The sequence below is a fragment of the Trachemys scripta genome, chromosome 8 (genome assembly GCF_013100865.1).
Source record: "Trachemys scripta elegans isolate TJP31775 chromosome 8, CAS_Tse_1.0, whole genome shotgun sequence".
Classification (NCBI taxonomy): Eukaryota; Metazoa; Chordata; order Testudines; family Emydidae; genus Trachemys; species Trachemys scripta.
Genome location: NC_048305.1, coordinates 75,768,461 through 75,788,995, shown reverse-complemented (window position 1 = coordinate 75,788,995; position 20,535 = coordinate 75,768,461). Strand labels below are relative to the sequence as shown.

At 39.5% G+C, this 20,535-nt stretch overlaps 1 protein-coding gene and 1 long non-coding RNA gene across 6 annotated transcripts in view; one reads left to right on the top strand and one right to left on the bottom strand.

Moving 5' to 3' along the window:
* The window catches only part of RPAP2 (RNA polymerase II associated protein 2), a 73,093-nt gene extending 55,988 nt beyond the window's left edge, over positions 1–17,105 (top strand). For 2 of the 5 annotated variants that reach the window (XM_034778133.1, XM_034778132.1), the window contains 2 exons: positions 15,652–15,822; positions 16,356–17,105. In XM_034778133.1, the coding sequence (XP_034634024.1) occupies positions 15,652–15,822; position 16,356 (172 nt within the window). In that variant the 3' untranslated portion in view covers positions 16,357–17,105. Of the gene's footprint in view, positions 1–2,591; positions 2,652–4,707; positions 4,744–15,651; positions 15,823–16,355 lie in introns of those variants that run through there. The other 3 variants (XM_034778131.1, XM_034778130.1, XM_034778134.1) reach the window with 3 other exon arrangements.
* Positions 559–19,884, bottom strand: LOC117881209. The gene is made up of 3 exons (XR_004646734.1): positions 19,795–19,884; positions 19,550–19,611; positions 559–969 (listed from the first exon to the last, which is right to left on the bottom strand). It is a non-coding gene; the product is annotated as an uncharacterized LOC117881209 (long non-coding RNA).
* Positions 19,885–20,535: the final 651 nt, after the last annotated feature.

Here is a 20,535-nt window from a genome sequence, read left to right as displayed (position 1 = left end):
TTAGGTCTGACTTTGTGATATGTATCTGGGGGGTTGGGGGGACTACATTTCTGGAAAGCAATTTTATTTATAGCAAACAATTGATACTTATTTCTTCTGGGGTTTAACTAACAAATTACTTCATTATAAACCAGCCAAGTGAAAATCTTTTGGAACAGCTCCCAAAATAAGTGTTATGGCTTTAAATGCCAAGAAATATTACAAGCATTGAGACATATATAATATTTATATTTATACCACTAATTACAACAAATGGTGTTGTATCCTAATTTAGTTCTGATTAATATATGAGTATATTATGTTTCTAATACAAAACAGTGGACCATATCCTCTGGTCTGTCTGAACTGTGCTTGGCATAGGACCTGGGAGACGAAAGTAAAGATGGCTTTGAGCGATCTTGATGCTTCCCTTAACTTAGTGTCTGGCTGGAGACTGGTCTGATCTACAGTGTGAGTTGGAGCAATCTCAGGGCTGCTCTGTCTTGCACCTGACTGCCCAAGAAGTTATTCTCAGTGTTGCCAATTCTTGAGACTTTTATGATGATATTTGGTATCTTAAAAGCATAGCTTCTGGAGTCATGTGATTTGGTGAGAATTGTAACTTTACATTAAAAAAATAGTGTCTAGCCCTCATGGGCTGCAGAGAAAAGTTTGAAAACTTAAAGGCTCAAAAATCAGCAGGCAAATAAATAGAACCCCCAAATTATTTTTAAATCTAATATTTAATCCAGTCTTTTTAATCCACATTTTTTAATGTGTTGGGGTTGGCAATACTGCAGTTAGACCTGGGGATCACAGAGTGTAGGCCTTCTAATTCCCCCAATGGCCTGGGCAAGGCCATGGTGAAACAAGAAAATTCCCAGCTACCTGGTTAAGCTGGCTTCCCAGCTTCTGTGCATCGCTGGATCAGCATGAAGCAGACAAGTAGTATGGGAGGATTTGACCTGTTGTCCGTGTCTGCTGAATGTTCTAGGAAAAAATGCAGATTTCAGAACAATTACTGTGGGAACTGAATTGGTTATACATATATAGCAAGGAAAATATTCAGAGGGAATGTTATACACAAGACTAGAGATTCAGACCCTGTCTCTGAACTAAAGACAAATTAATGTTAGTATAGTAGATAACCCTCTGACAATACACAGGGAGCCGAGGTGTTATGTAGTAGCATGTGTCGTTTTTACAGTTACTTCTCAGAAGAGAATTGCATTTTAACGTATCACGCTATAGTATGGCAGAGTTGCATATGCTGTGGGCACTAGCATATGCTTGTTCATTTAATATTTCAAACAAGTTTCACATCAGTTCATTTAATTTTATTTATGCTGATACACACACTACGAATTCTCTCTTCTGGTACGCTGACGGTGCACAATATGAATGAGAATGCATGGTTGTAATTGAGGGTGACATTTCACTCACTATATTTTTGTCTTTGGAAATTGCAACACGGTCCTAAAACACATCTTTCATGTGTTTTTACATTTGACATTTTACTTTGTTTGCAAAATCCTTATTGAATAAATGATGCAAGAAAAGTGATAAATAGTATCACATTTTGAGTATTAATATAAAAATCTCCAACTTCTTTTTGTGACCTTTATTAACTTTCTTTCAGTGACTACGAGTTGCCATTCTGAGGAAGTTAATGGTATAAGGAAGTTCTAGATTTTTTCCTCCCCTTCCTGACCTACACTTTTTTTGTGATCAATAATATTCCATTGATACAACATCATTGAAGTAATCTGGCTGGCTGTTATCTGTAACAGCTGGCAGCTGACAAGTGAAGCTTTGCAGAAAGAAAAGACAGGTGTAGTCAGTACATCCGGCTATTCATGCTTACAGCTCTGTTCTTTATTAGTAAAAAAAAGTTAGTCTTACTATCAATACCTACCAATTTTTTTTTAAATTAGCTATTTTTGTAATTGGTCAGGTAACTATAGACCCATGTTGTCCTAACACATCTCCCCTACATAGTCATATATAATGAGATACAGTGTAGTATACAGCTAAAAGAATTGTGGAAAAGCATTTTCACATGTATTCACTTCAGCCTCCCAACAATCTTGTGGGGAAAGTAATATCACTATTTTGCATATGGAGAAATGAAGCACTGCCTGGTAACTCAGAAGGTCTGTTGCACAGCTAAGGATAGAACTCCAATTCTGTGGGCTAACCACAGGACCATTGTTCTATCTAACCTTCTCTTTTGTACTAAACGAGTTTTAAAGATCTCTCATAAATAGTGTAGTGTATCAGGAGGCTTTCTTGTAAGCCATTGATAAATTAGTTAAAAATCACTGGTTGGAATACAGATCACTGATTGAGCAAGGCCGATAAAATCAATTGCTTTTTCATAAGAGTATCAAGTGTATTGTTGAGCAGAGCAGATTATAGACACTGATTATTGCATTAAATTGTGTGTGGTTTTCCTTTCACCTTTAACTAAAGTCTTTTTCCATTTATCTGTACTGTGGGTGAAAATCTGGCCCCCTTGAATTCAGTGGCAAATGAATTCAACTTGTCTGTTGAAGTGTGGGCACTTAAGAAATAAAAAGTGACAATAAAGGGTTTTTTTTTAGTTGAGCAAGTCAGGGATTTCTGGAGGCTGCAGGTGAAGAAACTGACAGTAGTGGGAGCAGTGAACAAAGGTAAGTTTTTAATGAATCCCATCTCCTGCAGTTGTTAGCATTCAAACCATTGGTTTTGAATCAGTTTTTATAGCCTTGATTTAAGTGTAGTGGACAAAAAAATTAAAAATATGAATAATTTAACTTCTGTTGCCATCAAAGGGTTAAAATAATATGTAAGGAACTATATTGGATTCTGTGAACAGGTCAGTACACAATAACAAAATGACAAATGATAGAATGCAGTCTACATTTTATTTATCTACTAAATTTTCTTCTTTATAAGAAAGGGGCTTTAGGTTGTACTTTAACTAGACCAGACTTTACCTTTGTTCTTGCTTAAGAAGATTCACTAGATGACAGAAATATTACAAAAACATAAAATGTTGGGTAATTCACCCAAGTTCTTATCATTCACCCAAGTAAATGCTAGTGTCTCTTCTCCCTATTATAAAAGTGATTTTTTGGGATTCAAGAAAAGAGCTTTGAAATACTCCCTTTCCCCCGTCTCTTATAATCTAAACTAATAGGATAAAGGCTTTAAATATGGAACATTTTAAGTCCATAGTTGCAAATAACATTAGTTCTGATCAAATTATTTAACTAGTAGCATTTCATAACATCAAAAATTTAATTCTGGAGGTCTCTTTAAACACTTCTACATGTTGATGTTTGTAAGTTAGATGTTTTCAATTCAAGATCATCCATCAAATATTAATGTGTTCTAATGGAAAATCTTCACTCTAGAGGCAACCTCTTGCTTTTAACAAGGTGTTTTAGTATGTTTTGTTGAGCTTGTTTTAAAAACTTGAACTGAAGTTATAAGCATAGAATATTTTAAATCTTACCCATGAACATAACAGCTAAATATAAGATCGGGGTAGGGTTAGTAATAATCGTTTCATACTTATGAGCCTGTGTAGTTGTCTGTAACACAATATGATTGTGTAATCATTTAAATATCACACACAGGATTATACTTCCTACCTGTCAACCTTTATCATTCGAGTGAGTTGTAACTAACCTTACTCCATGCCTGTGCCTACCAACTTTCAGTACCATGTTAAAATAAACTGTATCTATTAAAGAAAAAAATCAATTTAGTGAACTTCTGGGATATATGGTAGAATTGTCCCAATGGGCAGCTGATCAGCCTGATTGAGGATATCTGATATAAGAGAAACAGCCAATATTTAAACTTAACCCAAAAGACTTGAAATATTGTATTGAATAAAAATTCAAGAATAAGCTATTCACTATATAATTCATGTTTACTCAGTTTAAAATTCTTTTAATCTGTATTCGGCAACGTCTGCACTAAGGCCAGAATGCATAATTTCAAATTGGCAGAACACCACTCAGCAACATGGCAATTGCTGAATGAGTCTCCATTAAGCAGCAAATTTTTGTTGTTAATACTGTTGCGATTTAAGCTGTAATCCATGCCATTCCTTGGGAGATGTCCTAACAAAATATTTATCTCAAGCACACATTGATCAAGTGGAGTATAATCTACTGGCAACTGATGTACGTTATTGCCTGAAGTTAAGCAAGGTAACAACTTCATTCGTTTTTTCCCATCTCAATATGTTTTGTGAGGAGAGTTCAGATGACCAATGCTGCTTCGATTTTTATTTAACTCCCTCAGTTATGTCATGGTGCGTGTGGTTCAATCTCCTTCAAATAGGGAGTTGTGCAATATATAAAAAATGTGAATATTTATTATTTGTGTGTGTGTTGAGGAGGTGTGACCCTAGGAAACTGAAGTTCTGACAGTGAGGATCTGATAGCATTTGCTATTCTCCAGTTGTAGTACAGGCTGATGCTATCTGGGCTACCATATACTATTCTCCCTGCACACAATGCACTTCATTGCTGACCTGTGACACTCAGTGGGTTGGTTGATTTGTTTCAGTCCCATATTCCTCCTAAATAGAAACTGACACGTGCTGATTTAGATAGTCACTTGTTGTGGACAAATTTCTAATATGGAGAAGATCCTAAAATTTATTTTAGATTTTGACCTAATTAAAGTTTAATCTAAGATTTTATTTATAAAGGGTTGGTACACTAAAAGATTATTCCATTCAACCTCTGAAGAATAATAGTTTTATTACATTAATTTACTTTAAGGCTTTGATAAGTCTGAGTACTGCTTTACCGCCTATTTGTTTGAAATAAATAATTATTAAAAGTACAAAAAAGTCCTTGTGTGGCGAGGGAATATAACTCTTGACAGTTGTACCTATTCATTCATTGAATAGGGCTTCACATATTTATATATGATGGTTTTTAAACACCATATGATACAAACTAGTTTCTTATGCTGTGTTGCCACTGAACATGATTTGAAACTTAAAATAAAGTAATCCATTATTTGAATGTGTTGTGTTTAACTAAATAGGGTTAGTTTCAGAGTAGCAGCCGTGTTAGTCTGTATCCGCAAAAAGAACAGGAGTACTTGTGGCACTGTGCCACAAGTACTCCTGTTCTTTTTTAAATAGGGTGAGATTCTCTGCTGAGCCTCTAAAGAACTTGCAGTCCAGGACATAGGGGGGCTAAGTTGGCTTTAAATCACCTTTTGTACCCTCCAAATCCTGGGTTGTACTGGGGGTTGGAGTGGCCTCCAGTGTATACTTAGACAACCTTGGGGACATGGCTAACTTACAGCAGCTTCCTGGAGTGCTGAATACTGTGGCCCCATCTGTAATCCTGTTCCCCACACGCCTCTTGTGCTAGGGCTTGCAATGGGTTCCTCAGGAGGCAGGCTTATGATCGCCTGCCTCAGGGGAATCCTCCCCCAGCTAGACACAGGGCGTTTAGATCCCCTTTATGCAGTTCCAGCCCTTTTGTGTGATGTAAAACAGTTGGAGTGGGGGTGAAGATCTCGCCCATAAATGTTTACAAAAAGGTGGAAGGAAAAGAGAAGATTTGTTTAATGTTAGCCAATATTGATCCAAAGCTTGTCAAAAAATGTCAGAAAGAGTAGGAATAGTCTGCTTTTTGACATGCTGTAATTTTTTAAAAAGATGCCACTTTTGAAGACAACAAATTGCTGTTCTGGATTCATACCATATTTTCTAAACTTCATCCTAATTCAGTTTTGAAGTCTCCACGATATTATTCTATTCTAAATTGGAGTTTCAAATGGAAATGCAGACAGACCTCTTAATTACTTTTCTTTGATCAGTAGCATATGCAGTAGAGAGTATCACTGACTTTTGAAGTAAATAGCTACTCACGTACATAAAGCAATCTAAATATTTTACAAGTGTTCAAATATTCAGGCATTCAGCTACATATAGTACTGAAAAGAGCAAGAAAGCCAACACAGCTCATAAGTGGCTTTAGGCACCTAACCTAACCCTGCTTTGATTTTATATATATTCTACAAATGTACTTTTGTATACATAGATGGTATCTGCTCAGTAGGGCTAAACCAGCCCATCGGGGAAGAAGTATAGATGTGTGTGGTCAGGGAAGCATAAAGGAAAGAGAGGCTGATGGATAGAACATTGAATTCTTCGTGGCTTTCGCAACAAGGAAGCTCACAAAATTATGAATTTAAATCGTCTGTCTTTCCATTACCCCAAAAGTCACTTATAGAGGAGCAGTGCAGCCTTATCCTTTTCTGACTGGCCAATTCATATGTCAAACACAGTAATACCCTTGGCCACTCTTATTTCAAGGTTGAGAATGGGAATGGATATGGACTTTTGGGTTTTGTTTTGGGCAGGGCCACCGAGAGCGGGTTCGGGCCCCAGTGAAAAAAATTTTGGGCCCCCCAGCAAGGGCGGACCGGCTAAATGGGGCCTACGAGAGTGGGGGGGGGGGGAGCCGGGGAAGCTGAGCTCTGGATTTTTTCGGGCCCCCCAGCAAGGGCGTACCGGCTAAACAGGGCCAACGAGGGGGGCCGAAGCCGGGCCCCAGTAATTCGTACCGGCTTCTCCCCCCCCCCCCTCGTTGGCCCTGGTTGTGGGAGGGAGGGATTGTTCTTTTTTTAAAGAACTAAGAACTGTGACTGTCTCATAACCCCCTGAGGAAGTGGAGGAGCTTCATAAGGTAGATGGGAAGAATACATAACTTAATATGGATTGTGATTTTATTAATTGTTAATGATGTCCCCAATGAGTTTTGTGAAGGAGGAATCTGGAAGACCTCATCTGGTTTCCCTGCCACCAGCCCACCTCTTCAGACTCCAGAGCTTCCCCCTGTCCTACACAGACTCCCCTCCACATGTGGCCTCAGAGAGGTGCATGGAGCCTCAAAGGAAGAGGCACAGTTTCTAAATATTAAACAAGGCAAATTATCTTTATTATAATACTTGTTAGAGCAGAGGTGGGCAAACTACGGCCCGCAGGCCACATCTGGTCCACGGGACCCTCCTGCCCGACCCCTGAGCTCCTGGCCCTGGAAGCTTCCCGTGGCCCCTCCCCTGCTGTTCCCCTTCCCCCGCAGCCTCAGCTCGCTCCACCGCTAGCGCAGTGCTCTGGGCGATGGGGCTGCAAGCTTCTGGGACAGCGCAGCTGCAGAGCCTGGCCTGACCCGGTGCTCTGTGCTGCACGGTGGCGATGGTGTGGCTGGCTCCACCTGGGTGGCACAGCTGTAGCGCCGCCAGCCACCAGTGCCTCGGGCAGCATGGTAAGGGAGCGGGGGGTTAGAGAGAGGGCATGGGAGTTCGGGGGGGTGGTCGGGGCAGTCAGAGGGTGAGGAGTAGGGGGGTTGAATGGGGGAATGGGTCCTTCAGGAAGGAGAGGAGTGGTTGGATGGGGTGAGGGGCAGTCAGGGGACAGGGAGAAGAGGTGGTTGGATGGGGCTGGGGTCCCTGGGGGGCAGTCAGGAAGGAGGTGGGGTTGGATGGGGTGGCCGGGGGGGGCAGTCAGGAGACAGGGAGAAGGGATGGTTGGATGGGGCAGGGGTCCCAGGGGAGGGAGGGCAGTCAGAAATGAGAGGAGGGGGTTGGATGGGCTGGCAGGGGACAGTCAGATACAGGGGTTCCCAGGGAAGTCAGGAGACAGGAGAAGGGGTGGTTGGATGGGGCAGGGGTCCCGGGGGGCGCATCAGGAATGAGAGGAGGGGTTGGATGTGGCGGCCGGGGGCAGTCAAGGGCAGGGGTTCCAGGGGCGGTCAGGGGACAGGGACGGGGGTGTGTGTGGATGGGGCAGGGATCCGGGGGGGGGGGGGGGGAACGACCCCCTCCCCTAACCGGCCCTCCATACAATTTCCGAAACCCAACGTGGCCCTCAGGCCAAAAAGTTTGCCCGCCCCGTGTTAGAGTGACAGCCATGGGGTAAAGATATGTTCTCTTTTCACAAGCTCTTAGGGATGCTTCCAACAGCTATCATGATAGTCAATTTTCATATGAAAACATGCAGTTTAATTAGGCAATTTTGAGGCATGTTCCCTGTGCTGGAGCATAACAGTCGACAAGGAAATTATTTATGTAAGATCTTGAGGAGAGAACATACAATTAACCGTAAGCAGCACACAGTGGTGCTTTTATTCAGAAAAGGTTGTTGAATTCTTTATATGATATTGTGGTTGACAAGCAGACATAAATGCCGCTCTGTGTGTGTGTTTTGCACAATCAAATTTCATTAAACTTTTAGCATTGTTTCTCCTAAATCATAGTTCTTGACAGTGTGAAATGACCATATGTTGCAGTACTGCTACAGACTGAACTCTTGAGTTTTAAGTGTTAACTACACTTAGTTGGAGTTGCTGATTATTTCTTCTGATCTCTAACATATCTGTGTTAAGCCTTAAATGCTCAAAATGAATTATGTGCACTTTTATTTAGAGTTAACCAAAATGATACATTTGACAGGTGGACACCACATAAAACATTTCTGAGATTATAGGACTATAAGATTGTATTTGACATACTCCATTTTGTGATCTTAAAAATGTGTTCTAAAAGAAATGTAAACATTTTAATTAGTCATAAAATTAATAAGACCTGCAGACTTTCCATTAAGTTTGAATAAATGATCTGAGATCCTTTCTTTAAAACATGGGTGATTCATTACATAAGCAGATATCTTTATTTGGAGCTTGTAAATGCATTGGCCACTTACCTAGCCTTTGGAGAGGGGAGAGAGATCCCTTAAAAGACCTTGTTAGCAAAGAGGGGAACTAGAAGCGAGAACTAGCAACCAGGAGAGAAGAGAATAGAGAGGAAGAAAAGAGGATATCTTTATTATCATGGATATCTTCATTTCCCCTCTCCTCCTTCACCCCCCGCCCCCCAATAGCCTGGAATAGAGGGAGATCTCTGCACTTACCAAAGGGTGGGGGGGATGGAGGGGATCCAACCTACGTGCCATCCTTAGACCTGCTGAGGAAGTCCATTGTCACCTCTCTCTAGCTTACAACAATCAGTAATGTAGATTTCCCTACAGCAAAACTCTCTGCAGTCACTGAGCACACATTCGGTGCTGGCTGCAGGATGTGCAGATTGTGCTGCCTTTCAGGTGTTGCTAACGCTCACAATTATTATCAGTGGTGTCATGATATTTGGTGGTGTTTGTAAAGACCCCAGTCTTGAAATCAAATTGTGATTTATTTATTTTTTTAAGACTCTCAGTTTACATTTTTTTTTAAATTTCTAGCCCTCATAGCTGTGGAGAACAGCTTGAAAATATGAACTCTAAATGCTCATAGCCAGAAAGCAAATAAGTAGAACTCTAAACTTATTCCTACTTAGAATCTCATTTTTAAGCCAGCATCATAATATTTTGTCATGACTGGTGATTTTTGAATGCTGGACTTGGCAAAACTGTTTTTATCCTCTCTTGTTCCCTAATAACACCATCCATGAGGATATGTGCTCCCACTAGTTCCTCCTGCCTGGGTGATAAAGCTTCTCTCAGTACTCATTTCAGTTTCAAAAATGGTGAACAATATGAAGAGTGAAATGATCATCTTTTAGATCCATAGGCTTAATCATGGAGCATGTTGATGATCCTTTTGGAGCTACTTTCTGTAGAAAGCTTGGCTGTCAACATTTTTACTTGTTGTAAAAGCACACCATTACATTCTGTAGGAGTAGGACTTAAGATCTGGCTTCTTTTCCTGCTTCTGCCACAAACTTTTTGGGTAAATTAATGTAGGCCTGAATTTTCAGCAGTAACGTAATTTTGGATACCCAGTTTAAGATACCTTAACAGAACCTGACTTTCAGGAGGCACACGGTGTTCAGAACTTTCTGAAAATCGGATCCTTTTAAAGATGTCTCAAGTTGGACAAAATCACTGGTCACTTTTGGAAATGTTGGCCTTACTCTCTGGGCCTGTAAAATGAGGATAGTATTGACTCTGTACCAGGGAGGGAGGGTGTTTGAGGGCTTAATTCAGTAATGTTTATAAAAGGTTTTACTCCCAGTCCTTGGACGGGAGATATTCTAAAGTAATCCTGTAACAACATGAAGACACTATTCAAGACCTACACTTTTCTCTGCATATATGTCTTGACCCAGACAGTGGCACAGGTATCTCTGTGAGCGGACTAGGGGTATGTCTACACTGCAATTAAAAACCCGTGGCTGGCCCATGCCACCTGACTCGAGCTCACAGGATTCGGGATGTGGAGCTGTTTACTTGCAGTGTAGACTTCCGGCCTGGGGAAGTAAACCTCTAAGACCCTGCGGCTACCTCGCAGGGTCTTAGAGCTTAGGTGGCAACCCAAACTCAAAAGACTACACTGCAATTAATCAGCCCTGCAGCCCAAGTTCTGTGAGCCCGAATCAGCTGGCACAGACCAGCCGCAGATGTCTAATTGCAGTGTAGACATGCCATTGGCATACTAGAACATACTAGTTAATGAAATTTACTCCATAAATACTGACTTTTTATCATCTCCAAAAATATTTCTGTATGGCTTCCCTTGTACAAAGATAGCCATACTCCTAAATGTACTTGTTAAAGCTTATGTAAGAAAACTATTAAATAGAAAGCTTGTTTTTAAGCAGGAGAACTGAAATTATGGAAACGTATTTCATGTTAACCAGATGTCATTTAATAACTTGGTAATAATGTGGTGGTGGTACTTGTCTTAACAAGAATTTTACTTATTCTTTCACGTGTAGCATATGTGGAGTAGCCAGCTTAACAGGGTTTTATCATAAGATGTAATTTGACATTTTCAGCTTTTTTTTTTTTTTTTTTTTAACTTTACAAAGACCTGTTTACCATATGGTATAAGTGGGTGTGTAGGAAACTACACTGCTTCACTAAATCTGATATATACGACCCTGCTTTTCTATAAAATGAGCATGAGAGTTCACTTATATCTACATGCAGTACTAAGGCTGACACTTTCAAATGAACTGCTGACAAGTGCAAGTGTGTACAGTTGGGCATCTAAATTCACAAAAATGGCATGAGGTGCTGAGTGTCTGCAGCTCCCATTGACTTCAGTGGGAAGCTATTAGCTCAGCACCTCTGAAAATCACACCACTTTTAGATGCCCAACTTTAGGCAAAGGCTAAACAATTTGGCCCCTTAAAAAAATTATATAGTACATCTTAATTCAATGTCTGTTGTCCTCTTGTTTTTTTTAAAGGCCACTGTTTGTGACAAATGAATAAAATTAAGGAAGTTCCAAGGGCTGATTTGAGCTCTGTGTGGCTCAAAGCTTCTCTCTCTCTCTCTCTCCCTCCAACAGAAGTTGGTCCAATAAAAGATATAAGACAAGGCCTCACCTGCCTTGTTTGTTCACACCAGTAATTCTCTGTCATGTCTTAATGTTTCAGTATGTGAAAGTAAGCAACCTTCAATCTGAATGTTAAAGATGTCCCTGCCATGTCATTTGTACTTTATAAAAAAAAAAAAAAAAATCACCAGTTTGCCTTGTCTGCAGTGGTGCTTCCTTGCACCTTAATTCCAGTTCAGTTTGCAGTTCTTTTAAGATATGTTAGAACTTATGGAGCTTTGAGTGTCACTGCATCCCTGAATTGAAGCAGTGCAGGTCATTTGAATTATTGATCTGATGGCTGCTTCAGAACTGTGGATTTTTGGTGTTTCAGTGACACTAGGACATTGGGTCCAAATCCTGCCCTCAGGTACTTGCATGCAATTCCCATTTAATTCAAGTAGAGTTTCATACCAGGATGAGGATAGCATATATGGTCTTTAATGCATCCTAAGAATAACACATGCAGGGCCGGCTCCAGGCACCAGCCTGGCAAGCAGGTGTTTGGTGCGGCCACTCCGGAGAGGGGCGGCGTGTCCAGCTATTCGGCAGCAATTTGGCGGACGGTCCCTCACTCCTGCTCGGAGTGAAGGAACTCCCGCCGAATTGCCGCCGCAGATCACGATCGCGGCTTTTTTTGGGGGGGGGGGGGGGGTGGCTGCTTGGGGCGGCCAAAACCCTGGAGCTGGCCCTGAACACATGTTGCTTATAATGCAGCCCCATGTAGTGGTAATAGTTTTGAAATAATGGGGACTAGAAATGTGAAACTTATTATACTACACAGTGCAGGCTAAAATCCTGATCCCATTGAAGTCAGTTGCAAAACTCCCATTGGCTTCCACAGTGCAAGATCCAGCCCTATATCATTCATTGTTAGAAAACCAGCTTCTGGATAACTGCTTTTAAATGGGGGGGGGGGGGGAAAAAAAGAGGCAGCTGTTAAATGCCAAAAGGACCCAGTCTGCCAACTGAGAAATTAATCATGTTCTATATGTGCTCATAAATATGTTTAAAAGGCTGCATAGAGTCAGATTGTCTCTGCCCTAAAACCATTTCAAATTTGAATTTAATGCAAAAATACTAGAAACGTATACATAGCTGGATAAAATTGTTTGACCAAATCTCTAAGTAGTGCTTATCTGAAAAGTTTCAGAGGTTTGGCTGCTTCTTGCCAAAGGCCAAAAGTGGCCAAAATATTGATCCAGTACTGAATTTCTATAAAATGTGGTGTTCCTTAATGCACAAAAGTAACTACTGTTGTCAGTAGCAAGACACTGACAGTATGATTAAGGAGAATACACCAATCAGACGGCTAGTTTCTTGGCATAAAAATGTTGAGTCTTTAGCAAATAACAAATAGTTTAAAAGTATGTGCACAAGTCTCTTGCTTTTTAAAAGTAAAAGCTGTAGCCGTCTGTAATTAGAGCACAACATAGAAAAAATCCTGAGATGAAAAAGTCTGTAATTCTGCAGTATTGCAGAGGTAGCATTTTGCAGTGTCACACGGTGTCGTACCGGCACTGGACAGGAAATTGTGACAACTGGTGCCAGTGGGTCATTATCATACACATTCTCTTTAATCCTGAGAGTGGATGGCTTGAAGAAGAAGAATGCATCTCCAGGCCTTTTCTCTGATATCCTTGTCTCCAGCCTAACTCTGAGGTCTGCTAATTCTTGGTCTATCAGTACTTCCTCAACTCCCCTACTGAGCACTTCTTACTAAAAAAAATACTTCCAGATCATCAGCTCCTGCCTTTGAGATACTCAGAATACCTCTTCTTGGTCTTTTAAAAAGAGTAGCCATCGTTATCACGCAAATGACTGCTTAATGCTATTTTTACATTGCATGGAGCAAATACTATTGGTACCAGTCCAAACATTAATGTAAAGTCCAGTTGTGAACATTGTTATCCTATGAAAGAATGGTGTTTACATGTCACAGCTAAGTTTTGTTCCATGTTGTGGGCTTACCTCATTTCTTAGTGCTGCCATTTTTGAATAGTTTAAGTATTTAATGAATCTCCTATATCAAACTCCAAAAGGCAGTGAAAAATAATCAAAATGTCATACTATGTTAGACATCACAGAAATAAACATTTTACTACTTTTCTGTTCTTTCCGGAAATCAAGATTTTTTAAAACTTTTTTAAATGATTGTTTTTGTATTAATAAACAATGTTTACTTTGTTTTGTGGGATCCTTTGTGTGACCTACCCCTCTTTTGCTTAATTAAAGGCACCTTTTGTTTTAATTTGCATTTCTTTTAAAATGGAGATTTAGTCCTATCTCCAGTTTCCACAGAGGGTCTGATGTCAGAGTAATTACCTACAAGTAACACTCCCTTTAACTGCTGAATTTGTAGGGAGCTATGATATTTGCTTTTTTTTTCCTTTATATAAATTCAGATGTTTAGATGCATTTTTCAGAAGTCATTTTCTAAACAATAAAAATAAATCTTTCCACTAGTGTTGCTGACATTTTTTATTTACCGGGATGAATATGTTACATGAAACCGCATGTACCTGAAACCACTAATGGCAAAGAGGGGAACGTTTCACCAGTTATGTACAGATAACACAATAGTGTGAAATTTCCTTGCAGTGTTGACCACAGGCTTTTTGTGTAGACACTAAAATTAGAAATAGTGTTTAAACTAACACAAGTTTTTTTATATAGACTTCCAACATACATTGTAATGGCCCCTTGTGATACAGTGAATGCCTATTAGCAGCACTGATCATGGGTCCACAATACAGAGCATATTTGATCCTGTTAATTGCAAAGTGCCCTCATCTCATGAAAAATAGGTCTGGCTTCGGTGCTACTGATGTTTAAGCCTGGGAACAAATATAAAGAGATTCAGCTGGCTCTCAAATTCTTAAAAGTATTATGAAAATTAACCTGGGTTTTTTTTTAATCTCCTTTAGAAAAACAAAATTTTCAGAACAAGGAAGTTAGGGGGGGTCTGCTTTGCTCACCAGTTTGAAGAATCAGGGTCTAATGGAAAAGTCTCTGCAAAATTTTGTTTGCAAACAGCAGAATTTTAAAAAGCACTACAGGGACCATGTTCATTTTTATACAAATGATTAGGTACTTAAAAAGGCCAACTGATCTTTTTAAATTTGCTTTAAAGATTAAATGTGTGGATCACTGAAGACATATTTATTATTTGATCCAATTACAGTATTGTGCTCCTTATGGGGATGTTTTTTGAATCTTTGCAGCTGTTCCAATTTAGTTTTGCTACAGTGTTCACTTCTTAAAATCCATACTGTTTTTTTGTTATGAAAGAAGGCAGGACTGCATGTAAAGAGTTTAATATATTACATAATATATAGTAAGATAGAAAACATGTAAAATTGAAGACTGTTAATAACCCTGATTAACAGCGTCTCAGAATCTAATTGTCCTCTGTCAAAAAAAAATTCTGACCAACAAAAACACAGAGGTTCTTAAAATAAAATAAATGTACACAATCCACTGAATAAGAAAGTTATCAGAGACTGCTTCATGGGAACATATGTCCTACTGAGGAAATGCAGTGCTCTGATTACTCACCTACCTGCATTGATCTGCAGCTTCTGAGTGTTATTTTATTCATATTTCATGTGCCCAGTGGCAGTGGGTGAAGTTAAGTTAAATTTAATAATCGGAAAGGCTGCTGTGGGAAGTTTCCAACTATTTGGAGAAATCTTGGCTTTAAAAAAAGTGTGTTTTCTACCTAAAAGCTTTTTCAGTTATTTTGTTGAGACCTTTTTAAATAAACGGACAGAGGTTTTTCATTAGTAAACACACCCGGGTTCTCTAGAAAATAATATGAAACTCTGTTGTGCCTGTGTCGTCTTTGTGACTAGGTAGATCTTGTGAAAAAGAAGGTTTCTTCAGCTACTCTAAAGTAAAATAGTATTTCCTACAGTTCTTACAACTGTTTTTGTACAAGATGAATGATCACTTTTGTGAAGACAATACAAAATTCTTGGGGTTTTTTTAAGTTACGTAAAACTTTAATCTTCAAAGCACATAATTTGATGTTGCCTGTTATGTAACAACTAATAGTTGATTAACTGCATATGAAACTAATCTCTTGCTTGATTTCATTTAATTTAAAACTGATGGAGATTTGGTAAAAGCCAATAAAAGTTCACAATTTAATACTCATATGCTACATTGTAAACTTATAAACAATCACTTGTAATGTTATAAATGGGCATGTCCTAGAAATATCTTTCCCCTTTGGCAATTGTTTAATAGCTGATAGCTCTGTATAAAGCACACCAGCCTCATTCAGACATTTAAAGTCCTCTCTTCTGTATTCAATGTCATCTTCCAGGTTGTCACAGATTATTCCAGTCTTTGCAAATTCTCAACAGAGTCCAGTATATACACAGTTCCTGTCTACGTTACTTGAAGAATTGCATTTCACTAAAGAAGATCTTGGAAGTTTAACAAGAATATTTAGACATAACAGCATGCCTGAATGGTCAGTCATCTCAAAACTATGGTACCTGGCATAAGATTTTTTTCAAACCAAGTGGATTCCCTAAAAGCAAATATTGTGACTGTAGATAGTATCAGTAAAGTTAGAAGATGGGTAAAGTGTTTTCAAAAAGGAAGAATATGTACAGTATGGAAAATTAGTGTCACCATTCTGGCACTGAGTAAATGCTAACATAACTGTCATCTTGTCACAATATATAGTAATTTTCAATGGAATTTTACTTAAATTCTGTTAGCAAATATAAAACAAACTCTGCTTTATGGGTACAGCATTTGAATCTTATTTGGCTTGATTTTTATTCAAATTGGAGGGTTATAGCCAATTACCTTATTAAAATTTAACTCTTCAAAAGCTTAGATTTTATGTTTGTTAGAAACCCCCATTTTTGCTTATTAGTGAGGTTAATTTTACTTTCTGAGTGGCAGTGGGGGGAGTAATTTTTTTATTTTTAGAACTAGTATTGGTCATACTTATTAGCTGAGACACTTGTACTTTTAAAGTTACTGATCAATTTTTTTCTCTGTTGTTACCCACAGAATGATGATGATCTCAAACCTGTTCTTTTGCACCTGAAGTCAGTATTGAAGTATTGCTATAGTGAACAATTTTTTTTCTTTTCTGTTCTTAAACCTGAAATTAAGCATTTTACTTTGCATCCTGTACTTTCACATCTGTTTCTTATGAAGGTGTTCTGAAATTTTTTGGACAAGCTAAGTAGCACAGCATTAGTTCAATGTATGAATGAAGCTAAAATAAGTTTGTATGCTCTGAAAATTGTCTGAGGAAAAAAGTAGTAAAGATCTCCCATTTTTTGTTTCATTGCTAAATCTTAAGGCAAACTGTGCCCACAAGATTAGGGGAAAGAAAAGACAGAGCATGTACCAGTCTCATGGAAGGCGGGTACCATTACTGGCATCTTTTCTGCTGTTTCCCTGCATTGGGCAGCATTCTCCAGCAGAATGCTGAGAAGGGCAGCAAAGATTTCTGGTCTACAGCCCCTCCCCCCCGTGGCTTGTGTATCTATTTTTGCTACTTATGAAGATTGGTTTGGGTTCGAATTTCTGTAACATTTGAGAATTTTAAAACTGATTGTGTAGCTGGTCATAGTTTGGCTTGCAAGAAATTCATGGTTTATTTTTGAATAATTAAAAAGACCTCGTTTGAGCTTTATTTCAATAGTTATTAAATTTATTTTGTGATTGTTGCACTATTTAGCTTTCTAGACCAAGAACATCATGACATGCTCACAGTGTAAAGCCGATTAATAAACATGCTTTGAAACCAAACTACTTGTAATTCTTAGTGTTGTCATAAGATGGTGTATTGTGCTATTCTTTACTTGCAGGCCATTGCTGAATTCACAATTTTAATTGTATTTTGACAAACCCAAAAAATTGCAATTCACTAAATGGCATTTGTAGTAAATTGAAAATGTCATCATTAGACTCAGACTCATAGAATTTAAGGTTAGAAGGGACCATCATGATTATCTAGTCTGACCCCCTGCACATTGCAGGCCACAGAAATAGACCCCTAACCTCTGGCTGAATTATTGAAGTCCTCAAATCATGATTTAAAGACTTCAAGTTACAGAGAATCCACCATTTACACTAATTTAAACCTGCAAGTGATCCATGCCCCCTGCTGCAGAAGAAGGCAAAAAAAACCCAGGGTCTCTGCCAATCTGACCTGGGAGAAAATTCCTTTCCAACCCCAAACATGGCAGTCAGTCAGACCCTGAGCATGTGGGCAAGACCTGCCAGTCAGCCACCTAGGAAAGAATTCTCTGTAGTAACTCAGAGCCCTCCCCATCTAGTGACCTATCGTCAGCCACTGGAGATATTTTTTGCTAGCAGTCTCAGATCAGCTACATGCCACTGCAGGCAGTTTCATCATACCATCCCCTCCATAAACTTATCAAGTCAGTCTTGAAGCCAGCTAGGTTTTTTGCCCCCACTGTTCCCCTTAGAAGGCTGTTCCAGAACGTCACTCTTCTGATGGTTAGAAACCTTGCTGTAATGTCAAGTCTAAACTTGTGGATGGCCAGTTATATCCATTTGTTCTTGTGTCCACATTAGAGCTAAGTAATTCCTCTCCCTCTGGGCTATTTATCCCTCTGATGTATTTATAGAGAGTAGTCGTATCAGTCTTATTTGGGTTAGGCTAAACAAGCCAAGCCTTTTGAGTCTCCTCTCATAAGGTAGGTTTTCCATTCCTCAGATTATCCGAGTAGACCGTCTCAGCATCTGTGCCAGTTTGAATTCATCTTTTTTAAACATGGGAGCCCAGAATTGCATGCAGTATTCTAGATAAGGTTTCAACAGTATTTTGTATAATGATACTAACACTTCCCCCTCTCTACTGGAAATAGCTCATCTGATGCATCCTAATATTGCATTAGCCTTTTTCACAGCCTCATCATATTGGCAGCTCATAGGCATCCTGTGATCAACAAATACACCCAGGTCTGTCTCCTCCTCTGTCACTTCCAACTGATACGTCCCCAGTTTATAGCAAAAATTATTGTTGTTAGTCCCTAAGTGCATGACTTTGCACTATTAAATTTTATCCCATTTCTATTACTGCTGTTTACAAGTTCATCCAGATCTTGTATGATATTCCACTCCTCCTCCCTATTGACACTACCTCCCAATTTTGTGGCATCTGCAAAATTTATTAGTACACTCCCACTTCTTGTGGCAAGGTCAATAATAAAAATGTTAATGTTAAATAGGTTAATTAGTTAAAACTTTGCAGTAGTATTCGTTGTTAGGATTGATGTACAGTAACTCAGTTTTCAAGCAGAGTTTATTCCTTTGTTTTGTGACTAACTAGAGTCCTAAAGGGAACCACACATTTGATTAGTTATTGCTTGGTAGTTCCTTCACGATACTCAAGAGAGGGGAAGGGATATGTCTTCCTTAACAATAAGCCCGTGAAACATTTTTCCTAGAAAGCGACTTGGTGCATAAGTACTCAACTGTCTACTACCTATTTCTAACCTATCACTAGATGGGAACTTGTATTCAGCTTAGTTACCAAACAGTTGAGTTTGAGGTTGGGAAGAGAGCTATGTGCTGGACTAAAATATAAACTGTGTGAAGTACACAATGGAAAAAATTACTTTTAAAGACTAGAGCGTTTGAAGCCAAATTCTGATTTGGATAGAAGTTGCAACAGCTTGTAGCAAGGAGTTCTTATCAGCTACCAACACTTCACAAAGAATGTTGATGAGCGATGAGACCTTATGAAAAGGGAAACATAAAATCCTCTAATTGGGTAACATGGAAAAGTTGGCATGAACCAGGGGCTGTGGAGCCTCATTTAAAGTGAAGGGCATAGATTTGCACGCATGCACACACGCCACCACCCCGATCTTCCTCTTCCCCCTCCTAATCTGAATGAGTGGCATTATGCCCTGGACAGGGGTAGCAGCACCACTCAGGTTGGCCCAGCCAAAAAACTGACTAGTTTTCCTTTATCACGAGCAGAAGTAACTTTTAAGGGCTATGGTGACCATACCTAGAAGGTACATGGTTACCATATGACACTCTACAACAGTGTGTCATGGTGACACTTACTTGTGTGAGGGCTCAGTAGGGCCTACTGAAGGTGCCTTTTCTTCATAGGAAAAGGTAGTAACGAATCTCCAGGAGGCTTCCATGTTATGACATCTTACTGTCACCCGAGTCTAATCCCCAGGAAGCTGCTAGACTCTTCTAAAGCTTACCTGCCAAAGCACTGGAGTGTAAGGACTCCAGCAATGATCCTCTCTCCCCATCCTCTCAGTGTCTGGAAGATAAGGGGAAAGAAAGCATTTAACTACTGTTTGTATTACAGTTGCACACCTAGAGCTAAGCACTGTACAAACACAGGATAAGAGTCCCTGCCCTGGAGATCTTACAATGTGCTTTAATACTGTATTTATTCTGCATTTGCCATCTCTTCAGAGAATGACCTAAGCAAGCCACTTACCCATTCTGTGCCTCAGTTTACTCTGTAAATAATACACTGTTTGCCCACCCTACAGCTGTGCTGTGAGATTGAAGGTGCTAGGAATGTGCAGAGTACTATGAATGACTTTTTCATCAGCTTCAGTAGTTCTCACTTTGAAATGTTTTTACATTTCCTGTCAGCTCAGTGGTGTGATTTTTTTTTTCATTTTGGGGGGTTATTTTTAGGCATACTCTTCAGCGCTGTTTAGTGGAAACATTTGAGCTTCTAATGAAGAGTAAATAGCTCTTGGGCTCCAAGAAGGCTATTTATCACAGTACACTATAGCTGCCACCAGTACCAACCACAATGGTTCTGAATAAATAAGTCTCCATGGTTTTTTTTACTTCTCCCTTCTGGCTCTTGGGAAATAGAATCAACTCTTCTTCCCCGCACCCTGAGGGCATGAAGTCTGCTCTTTCTAACTTTGTTCCCCTTCTTCAAGGGCAAAAAGAGAACTTCCATCTTTTGCTTCCTACAGAGGAGACCTCACAGTTCCCACACTACCACATGCAGTTTGCTCCGTGCTGGGGCCCTTCATTTTTGTGTGGGGAATACTCCAATACTCGCTGGGTGCAGGCAGAGCTAGAGCCTATTGTGCTTTGGCATCACTTCAGCACAATTCTTTACAGGTGTTCTAGTATAAGAGCAGGGCTTTCATACCCCTGAACTGAGGCAGCAGGCACCATTACCAAAACTGCATCTCCTCATGATTCATGTATA